Source organism: Hippopotamus amphibius, chromosome 13, assembly GCF_030028045.1.
Source record: "Hippopotamus amphibius kiboko isolate mHipAmp2 chromosome 13, mHipAmp2.hap2, whole genome shotgun sequence".
Taxonomy (NCBI): domain Eukaryota; kingdom Metazoa; phylum Chordata; class Mammalia; order Artiodactyla; family Hippopotamidae; genus Hippopotamus; species Hippopotamus amphibius.
The window spans coordinates 48,908,153-48,923,442 of record NC_080198.1 but is presented as its reverse complement, the minus strand read 5'-3'; the positions used below and the strand labels follow the sequence as shown (position 1 = coordinate 48,923,442).

Here is a 15,290-nt window from a genome sequence, read left to right as displayed (position 1 = left end):
CAACTCCCTGCCAAGTTTGTCTGATAGCATCTCTTCAATTTTGAGAGTCTTGCAGGTCTTCTGTTTGTGTTGTGAGAGTTTGCCGTTGCCAGGTCATCATTTCAGGATTGTGGCTTTACAGTCTCTCATCCTCAGGTAGATCGTGCCAAGTTTGCATGCTCTGCCCTGATCTAAACTTGTCCTTTTGGCTCATGATGGCGGCTGCATCTCGACAGCCCTGGAGGAAATCACTAGCTCAGGACCCGATGCTCACAGGTTTCTCCAGCAGTTTCATTCACAACATCTCTCTTCTTCTGACCTTGACGCTACATAGGCTAAATCTGTTTGAAACCTGGAAACACCATGATGGAAAAGCGCTGCGTGAGAATGGTTTATACTTCTAACTCTAACCTTTTTTTTCTCTTTTTTATTTCCATTTTTTCTAAAAATGGTACATATTTTTCTTAATTCTTTTCCTCTTGGAGGGGAAAAGTAGTTTGAAAATCAGGCAAGGATTTGGGCTCCCTCAGCATATCCAGAACATCTGATACAATGCTTTTTTTTTATTTTTCAGTCAGTTTGCTCCCAGGAAAGCCTTTTTGTGGAAAACAGGTAAAATGAAATTTGCTTTTCATGTCTTTTGAGGAACCAAGTCTGTCATGTGTGTCTTGTTATTCATAAATATGCATATGCCATATATGTGTGTGCTTGAATATATGTATAAATAAATACATATATCTATGTGTACACACATATATATGCACACATATATGTTATTTAGCATGTCTAAAAGCTATTTAAATTGTGGAGAAAATTCTCTCCATTACTTCCAAACATAAGTTTCAACAATCTCCTTACTTAAAGTCTCAACTTCTGGTCCTTGCAAAGGTGTGATTCTGTTACCTTCCCCAGGCATTAAAAAGTATAAATGTTGAGACAGGAACTTGCAGTTTCATTGGCTTATTGAATAGGCTGCTAAAAGTATTTGTGTATTTGATATTATTGGCCACTTCCTGTGCCCTCTCGTTATAGGTGGCTATACAGATAATAATTTGAATACTGTTGTTTTATGTTTCTCATTCTAAATAATCTATCGGTCTTCATAAAAGGCCAAACTTGGAAAACTTATCTAAACTGATCTAGGTTTATCAGTGTACCTGACTGGGTGTTAGGAGGGGAGGTGGTGGTTATGGCATGAATGGGTTAAAACATTTACACAATGTCTTGAGTATAAGAGCAGAATTTTTCAAATTTAGCATATACCTTTTTAAAGTAGTTCTACACTGATATAGATATTAAAATGCTCCATTGATTTAATTGCAGGTTTTCAAGTGAAATTAAGGAATTCCACATTAGCTGTACTGATCACATTAAAATGTATCGCAGTGGGCGACTTGGATTGGAAATATGGTATCCATTAAAAAAAATGCTGGTTAATTTCATTTCAGGTGTTAGTTTAATGGGTATCCCTATAAAATCGATTAAAATGGAGGCTATTTGATTAAACTCCAGTACTTAGAGAAAAGTTAAACTGGGCGTTTGAGACGAATGGTTTAAAAAAATGCCATCATTCATATTAGCAGTTAGAAATCTTTAAATAACTACCCTCAGCTGAATAACCTCTTGTAGAAGGGGTGAAAGTAGTGAACAAGTCTTTACAAGGCATCCAAAAGCATCTTCAAAAATCCATACAGTTTTCAACAAATATTCCTTATTTACAGTAGATTAAGAATCTGTGAGCTTTAACATCTTAGGGATGATTCTGAAGCAATTCAGAATTCTATATCCTCACCCAAAATATGAAGTGAGCATTTAGAATTCAGTTTAGTAGGACACGTCATTCCCTAGTCTTCTAGCCAACCTTTTCCCTACTTACTCCCTAATCATAGTCATTTACTTGTGTTTTATATAAAAAGACTACTGGTGCCCTTGTGTCCCTAATAGTCAAATTGGATTATATTCATCAATATAATAATTGGTCACAAATATGCATTGCATATGTGAAGAAGTCTTGATGGTACCCAAAAGCAAAATTCTGAGTAGATCCCTACAAAAATAAATATGTCTCTTTGATACTTGCCTTTGGAAGGCCATATTTCACTATGCCTCAGAAATAAAGAATAACTAATATTACCCAAAGAAAAAACTCACAACTGATATATTTAATTAGTTAAATATCTATTATATCTATATCCATTTCTTTGATTCTCCTCTGCTCTTCCATTCCCTCTGTTTCTTCTTCTGTTCCTTCTCCCTTATCTAGCATCAGTACTTTATCCTAGGGTAGGGAAAAATCAGGCTGCCATTAATTTATTAGGGCAAAATTCAACAATATGAGACTAAACCATAGCATATGGGGTTGATTTGCAAGACAGGTGTGCTGTCGTGGAGTGCACATCCATTTAACATAGGGCATTTAGCACCCTTAGGTTTTATACCATAAAAATCATGTTTTTCATTTCCAGTAGGCTCTTGGAAGACAGTAACATATGCAGTGAGACCTATAAGAAAAGACAGCTCTTTCGGTTGGTATGGTTTACTTTTCTAAAACTGTGTTTTCAGATTATGTGGCAGAATCAATGTTAAATATAAGTGTATTAGTGTAAAATATCTGTGTTCATGAAGTAACATGTTTGATTATCTCTTTGTAAAGCTTGTTACTGAGCTAGTGTTGAAGCCGTGTTGGGTCCTGTGAGATACAGGACTGAGAAACCACTGCTCTGTCTACAGCCCTTTAGGGGTCTTTCTCTGATTTTCTGGGTTTTTTTCCCTCCAGGGCTAACTTTGGCAGCACACTGATTTCACATTCCCAAATCAGCTTTGGTGAATTACACTGAGTTACAGTTTCTCTAGTAGGTTGCAATTGTGTATACGTTTCCGTTCCCAATACTGGAAGACGAATCAATGATAACTCTATTTGAGTAGTTGATTTTTAACCACTGTTATCCATCATAATATTTCAAACAATATTTTTTCAAGCACAGATTTTATTTCTAAAGAAAGATATGGATTCGTGTCCAATTACAATGAACTACTTAAATCAAGACTTGTGTGGGATAAGAAGAATAGATTTTATGTATATATAAAATATATGTAAAGTTTTATATTAGGCTGGAGGGTGCCATGAAAGCAGAGGTCCTATAACCACTCTCTCATTACTTTACTTTTTTAATTAAAAAAAAATTTATCTCATTCCTTTATTAAATGTATCTCTACCATCCATTACAGGGCAATGGATACACAGTGGTATATATATTTTATATGTATTATATATGTGTGTGTATATATATTCAATACCTAATACATATATTTACCTAATATATATATTTAATATGCTAGTGCTTTTATGAATATTAGGATTCATCTGTGTTGTAGGAAAGGCAAAACAAACCAGCAGAACTTCCTGACCACTTAGAAGAAAGAAAGTACCCAAAAGTAAATGGATTCTATGCTTAGAACATATCTTTTTTGCTGTAAATCTGAACTCATGACCTCATCCTTAGAAAAGTTAGAGCAATTACTTTTCTTTACACTTTGGCAGAAACAAACAAACAAAATAACCAGGATCTATTTTTTTTAACTTCCTTTACTTTTCTAAGTTGAACTATATATCTGATACCTTCCTCTTGTATCATTAGACAGTTGATTTTCACACTTGAAGATTAAGAAAATAACCTTGCATTTTTTCCCTTGAAAGCCCAAACAAGACTGGAATTGATCACTGCTCATGCACTCGCATACCATCACTGGTTTGTTTAGACCAGTATAGATAAAATATGGGTTCTTGACCCCAGAGACATTTAGCTTTACATAGCCCCAAATCTGGTCCCCAGGCAGAGCTAGCTTCTACTAAAGTCAACCATCTCAAATACGGATGCTATAAGCGTATTTTGTTATAGCATCACCAAGGACAGAAACTCAGGAATATGACTTAGCGCAAAGCCATCCACATGCTGATAAAAGCAGTTCAAAGTGTACATCATACCTAACTTGGTAAAAAAAAAAAAGTACCATTTTCAGACATGAAGAACAATAAAAGTTATCAGTTATGGTAACACAGAAGCAGAACTTGGAGTATATGCTTTATGACTGCTCTGGGGTCAAATTCTAGTTACGTACAAGAGGGCTGACACCTCTTGATGACCAGATATCTCATTGTCATCGTCTTCCTGGTTTCCAGTAGAAAGAGACTAGGACTAGACTTGTTAGGAAGTATAGGAAGGCGCTTATGGATATGATACCTGTGATTACACACCCAAATGGTTATGAGATTCAGTTCTGGACCTTACCTTGCCTGTGTTAACATGAATGATGGATAGAGAAGTAAAGGTATGATTTCAGTGTATCAGTATCTAGAGATCATAAATTAAATGCATTATTTTGAATCTCATTAATGCTAACTCTGTAAAGCATTTTTATAAAATGCACAGATCTTGACTTGAAATGAGGATTTGAGCCAGTGGAGTAGAGGTAGAAAAAGTTAAGGAAGTCTTAGGTGTTGGCTTATTGGCCAGGGGATGAGTCTAGAGGAACTAACCAGTGTTTTACAAATACACTAAAAGGCACTGAAAGGCTCAGCCACACTGGCATTCTGCTTCCTCCCATGGAGGTGCAAAGTTGATAACTGAAGCAGGATTGATCACCCGCATATGGAGAATTGCCTTCTGATGCATCCTGTATGCTGAGGACCACTCCAGATCTTTTCCTATAATAAATGTTCTGCATTAGCTGCAAGAGAGATTATTGTCACGCCCTTGGTACATTCACAGTTGCTAAATAATGACTTCGCCAGGTTTGTCAAGGGAGGGTCAAATTAATCAGAATTATATTAGAAAAGAATGAAGCTGAATTTGGAGATTGAAAGGAAAAGAATCAGGAGTAGAGCACCTTGAAAGGACTGGTTTTTCTCCACGCAGTCTTCTCTGGGCTGCTTGAATTTCATAAGTGGTTAAGAACTAAAGTCACCTGGCCCTTAGTGAGTGTCTGATACTTCCTACTCACAAACTAGTCTTTTTTTTAAATAGTCCTTGTTTCTAAACCCAACCAACCCCGAGGTACTGAACACAGAATGTTCGTAAGAAAACATTGAGAGAGGACAGCAGGGCGCAGAGTGCTGTTTGTTTTGTGAGTTTTCTGTTGCATTTCCTCCCCTCACTGTACAGTCTTTAGCACAGACTAGTGATTTCATTTTTATTATCTCCTGGATCCACTGACCTTCTTAAGTTTTCATGAAATGAAAGAAAAAGTTTAGTAAGTAACGTTGAAGCAAAACCTAAAATTCTCTGTATACAGTTGTGTACAATTTGGTGGGTGAGTGTTTTATCAGGTATGTATACTTCTAGCATCTCAATAGCCCGTGATCATCTTTAGAAGAACATTAATAAAACTACTGTTCACATCTGTGAGGTTTGGATCAAGATTTATGTCACATTGCACAGTGATGTGAAATTAGGGGTTATATCTATTGCCCGTGGTTTTTGTCCCCTTATTTATAATCCAGGAAAATCTTAAAATACTTTGATGATCCATTATTTCCAACTGTAGAAACACCTTTGAAAATAGTAACCAAGTTACTCTTTAAGCAATCGGAAACCAATGAAAATGCAAATTTCATCAACTCTTTATAAAATACATGCAGTTTGGCACATTGCTTAGAAATACTCTGGAGCCTTGAAAAATTACTTTTGGCTATTGGATCTCTTCCAATAAGTTCAATCTTTTTCTATTTGAATTTTGAACAGATGTGTCATTTCACCTATGGAGCTATTTTGTTATTTCCATTGATATCCTTGGAAAGTTTCGTGTCAGTGTAGTGTTTGCACTGTTGTTATTATCATGAGTTTTTCTATGTGAAAAGGATTAGAGGCTCTTTCCTCTGCCCGTGAAGGTTAAACTCACTGGGCAAAATTCTCACCATAGGTTAAAAGAGGAATTCCTGTGATTTGTGTGCTGTCTGCCAAAGCCTTAATGAATTCATATATATTCATATATATATATATATATATATATGTGTGTGTGTGTGTATATATATATATCTCATACAGTTAGAAACTAAATTAGTAATTGGCTTCTTTGGAACTGTGTGTATCTTTCCATGGTCCAATTACTTGATGCTAAAGGGAAAGACAAAACTTTTCTTTGGTAGGAGTTGCTTTTAGGATCATTCAGCATCATAATTGCTTTCAAATATTGATTCTTTGTTGATTTGGGAAGGGGAATTTACCCCCCTCTCTCCTTTCCACAAGAGAAGTTACCAGTTATATTTATATCCTATTTGTCTTGTTTCTCCTTCACCGGCAGAGGGATCACGTGACACTTCTAGGTTTGGTTTTTCTGTTTGTAGCATGAGTGTTCCGTGTGATGCGTTGCCTGTCTGTACATCAACAAGGTGTCTGTGCATTGTTTGTGAGGCGACAGGTGTCATGGAAAGGGCTGACAAGAAGGGTCTTGTGTAGACGATTCTTACAAGAAAGGTCCCGCTCTGTGTCCGTTCTGCTCGCGGAATCTAACGCTGTCCCATGCATCTTTCTGCTGGCCACGCTCCAGGGGCAACAGAGACAGCTCGGGGAGAACATCCGGAAGTCGGCAGAGCAGCTCAGAGAATGAACTGAAGTGGTCCGACCATCAAAGGGCCTGGAGCAGCACAGATTCTGACAGCTCCAACCGCAATCTCAAGCCTGCCATGACCAAGACGGCGAGTTTTGGGGGCATCACGGTGCTGACCAGGGGTGACAGCACATCTAGTAACAAGAGTACTGGGAAGCTATCCAAAGCAGGTAGTTAGTACTGAATGGGTTTATGTCACGTGGTAGTTTTCTGGTTCCACCCAAGCTGTGCAGTCAGCGCTCTCTCTGACTTCCCTGAGCTACAGATGGTGATGTGAATGATATTAGTCACTGGGATAGCTAAAAAGTCAGAAGGCGCAGTTGAAATAACAATACTGCCTCTTGCGAGCCGTGTGCCCTGGTCCAATTATTAACCTCTCTAATCTTCAGTTTCCTTGTCTATAAAATGTGGGTAGTAATAGAATGTTACTGTAAGTCCCCTCAGTAGACTATTATTGTAAGTTTAAATTTGATCATTTATATAAAATCAGTTACCAAGGCACCTGCACAAGGCAACTATTTAACCAAGGTTAGCTGTTTTTAAAAATTTAATATTATGATTTATTCCTTAGGACCACATTGTCAGGTAATTATAATATTGTTTCAGTTCTTACTTTGGTATACTCTTAGTGTGATTCAGGGCAAGTTATTGAACCTATTAGTTTGCTCATCTGAGAAACAGAACTAATAATAGTATCTGTATGGCAAGGTTATTGCAAAGGCTGAGAATTAATATACACGAAGCAATTAGAATCCGGCCTAGCAAGTTATAAGCCTTCAATAAACACTAATTCTGGCTTATTTTTTTTATTTTTATTGAATGTTTTCATCTCTATGTTGCAGATAAGGAAAGAGAGCCTCAGAAATTTTCGAGTTTCCGAGTAGCTAGGTGCATGCATCTTCTTTTCCCCTGTTTTTTTCTTGTAAGTGAATAGTGATCTTTTGATATAGGTAGTTCAAGTTTGTATAGACAGTCTTTGGGAGATGCACAATGACAAGAAATCTTAGAGAACCGTTAACTTCAAACAACTTTACACTGATGGAAGCAGCAACACCATGGGATTCATATGTGAGGGACTCATGAGGGACCCCTGAAGAGCCCCTCACCATCATTTTCAAATTATCTTCAAATGATCACAATCAAAATACTTGAGAAAATCCCAGGAAGTTGACGGATGACCATTCAGTAGCCCTCCTTGAACTTAAGTTTGCAATGTTAGTGTAGAATTGTTTTCATTTGCTTTTGGTTTTGCCTTGGAAGTTCAGAGGCCCTGACTCCCAGCTAGGGTGGTTTTGAGAGTTGTGGTCCAGTGATGTGCCTGGGTGTCAGGATACACGGCGGGTGCGTTCATAGCCTGGGTGTGCAGTGAGTGGGAGGACAGCACCAAGCAGAGGTTAAACACGGGCTGTCCTCCACTGTGAACACTCTCCCAGCCAAACTTCTCCCTAACGCTCGGGGAGACTCTTTGTGAAATCTCGGCTCATCATGCTAATGGTTTAACATAATTATGTGGTTGACAAGTGCTTCCTAAGAAATTATCTTGTGTTTTCCTACAAAGGCAGAAAATTAATAGCGTTTATTCTCAACCACTGTGTGTAGTGGATATATATATATCCTACTTCTTGGAAAGATTCAGATGGGTTCGCCCTGCCTCCCGTCATTTTTATTCACCAGTTGGTGAATTCTTGATGTCTTCCCCTAATTAATTGCTCTTACAGCCCACTATTGCAGCAACTGAAGTCAAGAAAATCCACTGTGGTGCACTTGAGCTCTTGTAAACGAAGAAAGGTTAAATAGTTTTAAATTTCCTTTGAACGCAGAAACCAAGTACCTTAAATAGTGCACTTAAAAATTCCAGCACACCCAGAGAGCTCTTAAGATTTTGAAATTAATCGTCCTTCTCCACACACCAACCACCAATCATCTCCAAAGCAAAGCTCTTTGGAAACATTTAAAACACTTCAAGAATGCTAAAATGCCATGTTCTTTGAAGAATGATTAGGAATTGTAAGTGCTTCAGACATTTTTTTTCTTTTCATCTGAGTGTCTCCATTTGAAAGCCTGTCAAGGTGCAGGAATGGCAAGAAAAAAAAATTAAAGGGGATCAAGATAGGATGTCGAAACAAACTTACAGTCTCCCAAGATGGTTTTATGAAGCAAAGCTGTCAATTTTGCTGTCATGGAGCTTCAGAACTGCACAAGTTTCTGATTTTCTACTTTATTGTTCATAGTGGAATGGCAAACTTTTTTTGACCTTTTAGAAACAAAGTTGTGACATTTAAGTTATTCTTCTCCTCCTCTAATTACATAGGTTCTAGCTTCAAATAGATAATAATGAGACTCTTTCCAGGTGGGAAACACGTTTTCCTACATTTTGGGAAAAGCATGTTACTGAAGTCAAAATGTATAAGCACATCCTCTTGAGATCTGGGCCGTATTTCCCTTACTGTACCCCATACACTGAACACAGCAGCGGTCACCTATCAGGGGTCCAGCACAGGCAGGTGGAGACAGCTGATTCCATCACATCCTCATTGGGAAGAGGACTGGAATGGCTCTTGCACTGCAGCCCCAGCTGGTTCTTGGTAGTGGTGAAGGGGTTGAGAAGTAAGTGTGTGACATCTATTTCTTTCCACACTGGCCACACCAGGTTGGTTTTTGTTTGGTTCGTTGGTTGGTGGGTTGCGTTTTTTTGTTTAATTTTTATTTTGTATTGGGGTATAGCTGATTTACAATGTTGTGTTAGTTTCAGGTGTAAAGCAGGGTGATTCAGTTATACATATATCCATTCTTTTTTCAGATTTTTTTCCCATATAGGTTATTATAGAGTGTTGAGTAGAGTTCCCTGTGCAATACAGTAGGTCCTTGTTGATTATCTATTTTATATATATTAGTGTGTATCTGTTAATCCCAACATCCTGCTTTATCCCTCTCCACCCTTCCTTCTTTGGGAACCATAAGTTTGTTTTCAAAGTCTGTGAGTCTGTTTCTGTTTCGTAAATACGTTCATTCGTATCATCTTTTTAGATTCCACACATAAGTGATATCATATGATATTTGTCTTTCCCTTTGTGATTTACTTCCCTTAGTGTGATCATCTCTAGGTCCATCCGTGTAGCTGCAATGGCATTGTTTTGTTCTTTTTTATGGCTGAGTCATATTCCATTGTATATGTGTACCACCTCTTCTTTATCCATTGATGTGTCGATGGACATTTAGGTTGCTTCCATACCTTGGCTATTGTAAATAGTGCTGCTATGAACATGCAGTTAAGAAGTAAGTGTGTGACATCTGTTTCTTTCCACACTGGCCACACCTTGTTGTTTTACCACCATCCTTCCCTCTTGATGTCCAGAGCAAGACTTCTGGACTTTATCTGCATCAGAATCACAGGAAGCATCTGTTCACAGATGGTTTGTCTACAAACTAAGCTTGAGAAACAACTGCTTTGGAGAAGTTAGGTAGCCTTCTGTTTTGTTTCCACCATTTTACATTGCCTGACTTCTGGTTTTCTGGAGGCAAGTGTATCCTTGTTGTTGTTACCTTCCTGGTCTATGCCCTGGGATATCTCTGGAGCCAATGCAAGACACCTCATCTTTCCATCACTTCCTCTTCTCTGTGTTTATTTTGTCACTACACTAATGCATCCTGGATATTGTTGTTCCCTCATAATTTTAGAAGCTTTAGGTTATTTTGCTGAACGCTGACACCTGGATCTGGAAACATTTTCCTGAATTCAGGGGGAAAAATACTCATGGTTTAGGGTTCCTATAAAAGAAAAATTGCATCTGATGAGTTAAAGAGGCAAGGAAGACTTTACCCATAACTAATCCAATAGAGGTCAAGACTATTGCAGTAGGGGAGAGAAACTAAACTCAACCCTGTTGAAACAAAGGCAGGAGAGTCTGTAATTGAGCTAGAGGAAGGTGCTGGAGGGCCTTACATAGGTGATTGGTCAGTTTGATTAGACCACTTGTGTTTGCTAATCGGTGCTGAGACTTGCAGAGAAAGGCACCATTTTTCTTGAGGATTTCACTTCAAAGGGATGGCTTCCAGGTCCTTAAGAAAGACCTTCCAGGCTGTAAAACTGGTAAGAGGCTGGAAGAAGATTTGCATCTTAAAGGAGCAGAGATGCTCTAAGAAAAGGGAGGTGTTTAAAGGGCCTATAATCAGGAAGAAACCTATCTAAAGTATAATTAAGCTGAGGGAAACTTCAAGGGCATCATCCTCATCTCTCCTCATCGTTCAGTCTGGTGGCTTATATTTTACAAAGGAAGACACTGAGGTCTAAGAAGAAGTCATCTTCTGAAGGGAATCCAGCTAGTTCTGGCGGAACTGGAACCAAAATTCAGGATGCTCCCTCCCTGGGGAGTGAATGCTCATTCCTTCCTCCAAGGGCATCTGCCCCGCCCTTCCCTTTCTGCCTCATCCCTTTCCCAGATTTCCATTTTGCTTTGCCTTATGATCTCTTTTCCAGTCTCTTCCCATCTTTCCCCTTTCCTTTTCCTTCCTCCCTCTTGAGGCTTCACCTGAAGGTTTCACCCAGCCACCCTAGTGTCTTCCGTCTACAGCTCCCACCAGCTGCCCCTCAGGGTCCAGATTCAGTTGCTGAGCATCCATCCTGAGTAGCATTGAATTTCTGTGTAGCATCTCCTAGAACGTGTCACAGGCCTGGTCAGGGCCCTGGTCCCACCTGGTTCTTGCTGGAGTGACTCTAGGGTAAACACATGCCCTGCAGGCTCTGAGCTTGGTTCCTGAAGTTGTGTTGCCTGGGTTTGAACTCAGACTCCTCCACGCACTACGTGCACTTGGGAAATTTACTTAACATCTCTGAGGATCAGTTCTCATCTGCAAAATGAGGTTGCTGGGACGAGTAGGTGAGATGATTCACATAGAGCAATTAGCACCCTGTTTATCCCATAAACGTGCTGTTTAAATATTTGCCGATGCTATCACTAAGTCCCTAAAAGAAGGAAACACAAACCACTCTCAGTACCCAAAGTGGTAAAGTTCTCAAATGTTAATTATTTTAAAAATATCTGTGAACACTTCTAATTCTGTGCCTTTTATCACTATTGGTAGCAGCCATTTTTGATCAAGAATTTTAGTACGGCTGGCTATGTGTCAAACACTGCTTTACCTGATTCTAGGTGATCGATGTTTAGGAGCTGGTCAGAACTGGTAATTACACCAGCCAGGCTGCGTGGTGGTTGCTGAGCCATCCCTCCAAGGACGTCTGACTGCCTCCATCTTTGCAAGTGTGGAGAGTTTAAGCCAAATTTACTTTTCCTTCTTCTTTTAACCTGTGAGATCAAATCATTTTCCATTATCTTTACCTTGTCTCCTCATTGTTCCCATGACTTCAGGTTCAGATGCGTCACCCATGTGGTCTCAAAACTACTCTTAACATTTCCACATTTCCTCTTAGATCCTTTATTTTTCTGCCCATACATTATTCAGAACCCCACCAGCGTTAGTTAGACGGAGCCCCCTGGATTAATCTGAAACTTTATCGTTCTGAATAATCAGGTCGTGGAAAAACCAGAGACGATCCCCACCTGAGAACACGGGTGGCAGTCAGTGTTGGGTCATGGTCAAATCTAGATCAGTCTGCCTAGATCACATCCCAGCTCTGTCATTGTCTACCTGTATGAGTCAGCTTGAGTTAGCTGCCTTCTCTACGCCTCCATTTCCCTATCTATCTAGGCAGTCATAGTCCTTGTAATTAGAGTGTTTATCCAGGTGCCCACACATACTAAATGCCCGGTGAGTATCACTGTCCTTCTTCCCAAAAATTACCACACTCTCCGTGGCCCCTCTTCTCTGCAATCACCTGTTGTATCCCTCTCACTTATTTAAGAACTTGAAAAAGAGCGGATTTAGTATATGTATAACTGAATCACTTGCTGTACACCTGAAACTGACACAACATTGTTACTCAACTATACGCCAATATAAAATACGTTTTTTAAAATAAAAATGAAATAAAAAGGTCTTCCGTTTAAAGGGCAGATTTTGGAACCTTCAAAACAATCTTAACTATTCCTTATATTTGTTTACCTGGAATGAGACAGAATAATGCGTTTTCATGACATAAATCAATAGCATGGGCTAGTGGTTTTTAAAGTTTCTTATACTCTGTTCTTGCAACCTGTGATGTCACTCAATCCGTCTGTTAGTTGGACTTCATACATACACACATTTTGCTCAGTGCATTTTCTCTCTGAGGCTCTGGTTAATATTCAGGGCCCAGAACAGCCACAGTAAGGGATGCTGGAGCTGCTTGGCTCTGGTTGTGGTGAAGGGTGGCTGGTGCCTAATGGACATGGGATGTAGCTTTTCTTGTCCACATTGGAGGGAAAGGGAGATGAGTAGGGCTGGATTCCACCTTGGGGCCTTCTGCACGCTGACCCAGTTACTTACATAGTTGAGAAATCCACGGTCCACAAATCTCCCTATAATTCTACTCTTCTGTGTCACAGGAAGGATGCTCAATCATTACTGTGACAGCTAAGCCCTCCTTGCTTCACCTCTTGGTCATACTAATAAGACTTCTGTGAGAATGGGAGGTCCGGTGCAGCTCTTAAGCATTTCTAATAGGAATGAGCCGGTTCTTCTACTCACATTTGAGGGAAAAGATCATTTCTGACCATGACCCTGCAAAACGCAGCTTTACGGATGTTGGAGAACCAGTGCTTTAGAACCATCTGCGTGACCACAGACTCCTCCTTAAACTGAGTCTCTTTAACCTCCATCCCAGTCATTTCATTGTCATAACTGCAGCTCAGTGACACTTTTCCACATCATTAATTACTCAGGGAGACCTGAGTTTTCAGGCACTGAGTTCCCAGCTTTACAATACCATTCACCAATTCATCCCCCTAGTGGCACCTGAGAAGCCAGAAGGAGAGGGCTCATTCTTAATCTCTCTTTCCCTAGGAATTTGACACATCTGAAAAACGTGCAGCAACTATTTCAATAAAATGTGGGAGAGGCATTAGTTAACCTCATCCTGCAGCGCTCACCTCAGATTCTTTAGTGATGGATTATTTACAGGAAGCAGTGGTCTCTCTCCTCTCCTCCCTGTAGAGTGACTTGTTGATTGATGTCTCTCTGGTAGGTTCTGAGTCCTCCAGCAGTGCCGGCTCCTCAGGGTCGCTGCCACGCACCCACCCGCCTCTCCAGAGCACACCGGTGGTCTCTGGCTTGGCCGCCACTTCTCCTGGCTGTGTCACCTACCCGGAGAACGGGATGGGAGGCCAGGTCGCGCCCAGCAGCACCAGCTACATCCTCCTCCCGCTTGAAGCTGCCACAGGCATCCCGCCGGGAAGCATCCTTCTTAATCCACATACAGGTTCGTTCATTACCTCTGCTTTGGCTGAGACACAATATCAGAGGTTTGTGGTTGTGTGTGAGCTTATAAATTTGCTAGCAAGTGTTCTGAAAACTCCTGGTGCGTGAACTGTTGTGTAGGGTCTTGATTTAGGAAGAGCAGACCTATAGAGGACTGGAATCTATATCTCTGTATCGATATCGATATTGGTATATAATTCGAAATTCAGAAACTTCCCAGAAATATCTACTCTTCTCTCTGTCCTCTCTTTCTTGAGCACAGTGTCTCTCATGTGTTCCCAGGAGCTCAGATAAGAAACTGTGGAGTGATGAACTGGGATGTACTAATTGAAAATCAATGTTTCTCAGACTAAATCCATGGTTAGCTTGTTGTTATGTCAAAAGTATTTTTGCATCCAAGGTATTTCAGGAACTTGAGATCTCGATTGGAGCACCTATCTGATTCTTCACTACAGAAATTGACTTCCCACCTTAGAACTCCATGCAACTCCCACTGGGCAATAAGGAGACGGTGCTAGCAAGAGAATACAGAGGGAAAGTTCTTCTGTATTTTAGGGATTTTAGGATTAGACTGGTTGTGGTGGGGTTTGGAAAATTGGTGACTTCATGACTATTATTTCTTTCATGATGAATGGCCATTTTTTAGAAGTTTTTTTAAATTGAAGTATGGTTGTACCATATTATGAGCGTTACAGGTGTGCAATATGGTGATTCACAATTTGTAAAGGTTATACTCCATGTGTAGTTATTATAAAATATCAGCTATATTCCCCGTGTTGTACAGTATATCCTTGAGGTTTGTGTGTCCATCTTACGTTTGTTACTTTTTTTATTTCTCTAGTGGTCAGTTAACGTCCACCCTGATTTCAGAGGATTCAGATAGGCTGATTAACACCTGCTCCCTGGGGGAAACGTCTCAACCAGAGGCAGTTTTCCCACACCTCCGAGGCCATTTGGCAATATCTGCAGATATTTTGATTATCATGACCTAGGGAGGAGGGGGCTACTACTGGCATCTAAGAAGGCAGAGACCAGAGATGCTACTAAACATCTTACAATGCACAGGAGAGCCCCGGACACCAGATTATCCAGCCCAATATGTCAGTAGTGCCAGGGCTGGAAAACCTGGGTTAGGAGGCTTGACATCCACACATCGCTTCTCTAGAAACCTTCGACAGAGGTTGAAACACAATTGAGTTTTCTCAAAATATATCTGAGGTTTGGTTTAGATTATTCCAGAGTATTTCCTTGCTGAGCTAAACTTAAAAATGCAGCACTGGATGAGACTCTCATAAAAGTGATCTGGCTCGATCTTCTCACATGTCTGGTGCTACTAGTAATTAGGGAATTCA

At 39.9% G+C, this 15,290-nt stretch overlaps 1 protein-coding gene across 18 annotated transcripts in view; it reads left to right on the top strand.

The window, feature by feature from the left end:
- ARPP21 (cAMP regulated phosphoprotein 21) overlaps window positions 1-15,290 on the top strand; it is a 153,025-nt gene that overhangs the window by 73,357 nt on the left and 64,378 nt on the right. For 4 of the 18 annotated variants that reach the window (XM_057706328.1, XM_057706319.1, XM_057706320.1 and 1 more), the window contains 4 exons: window positions 554-591; window positions 2,445-2,504; window positions 6,526-6,758; window positions 13,706-13,939. In XM_057706328.1, coding sequence (XP_057562311.1) covers window positions 554-591; window positions 2,445-2,504; window positions 6,526-6,758; window positions 13,706-13,939 — 565 coding nt within the window. The remainder of the gene's footprint in view (window positions 1-553; window positions 592-2,444; window positions 2,505-6,525; window positions 6,759-13,705; window positions 13,940-15,290) is intronic. The other 14 variants (XM_057706329.1, XM_057706331.1, XM_057706322.1 and 11 more) reach the window with 8 other exon arrangements.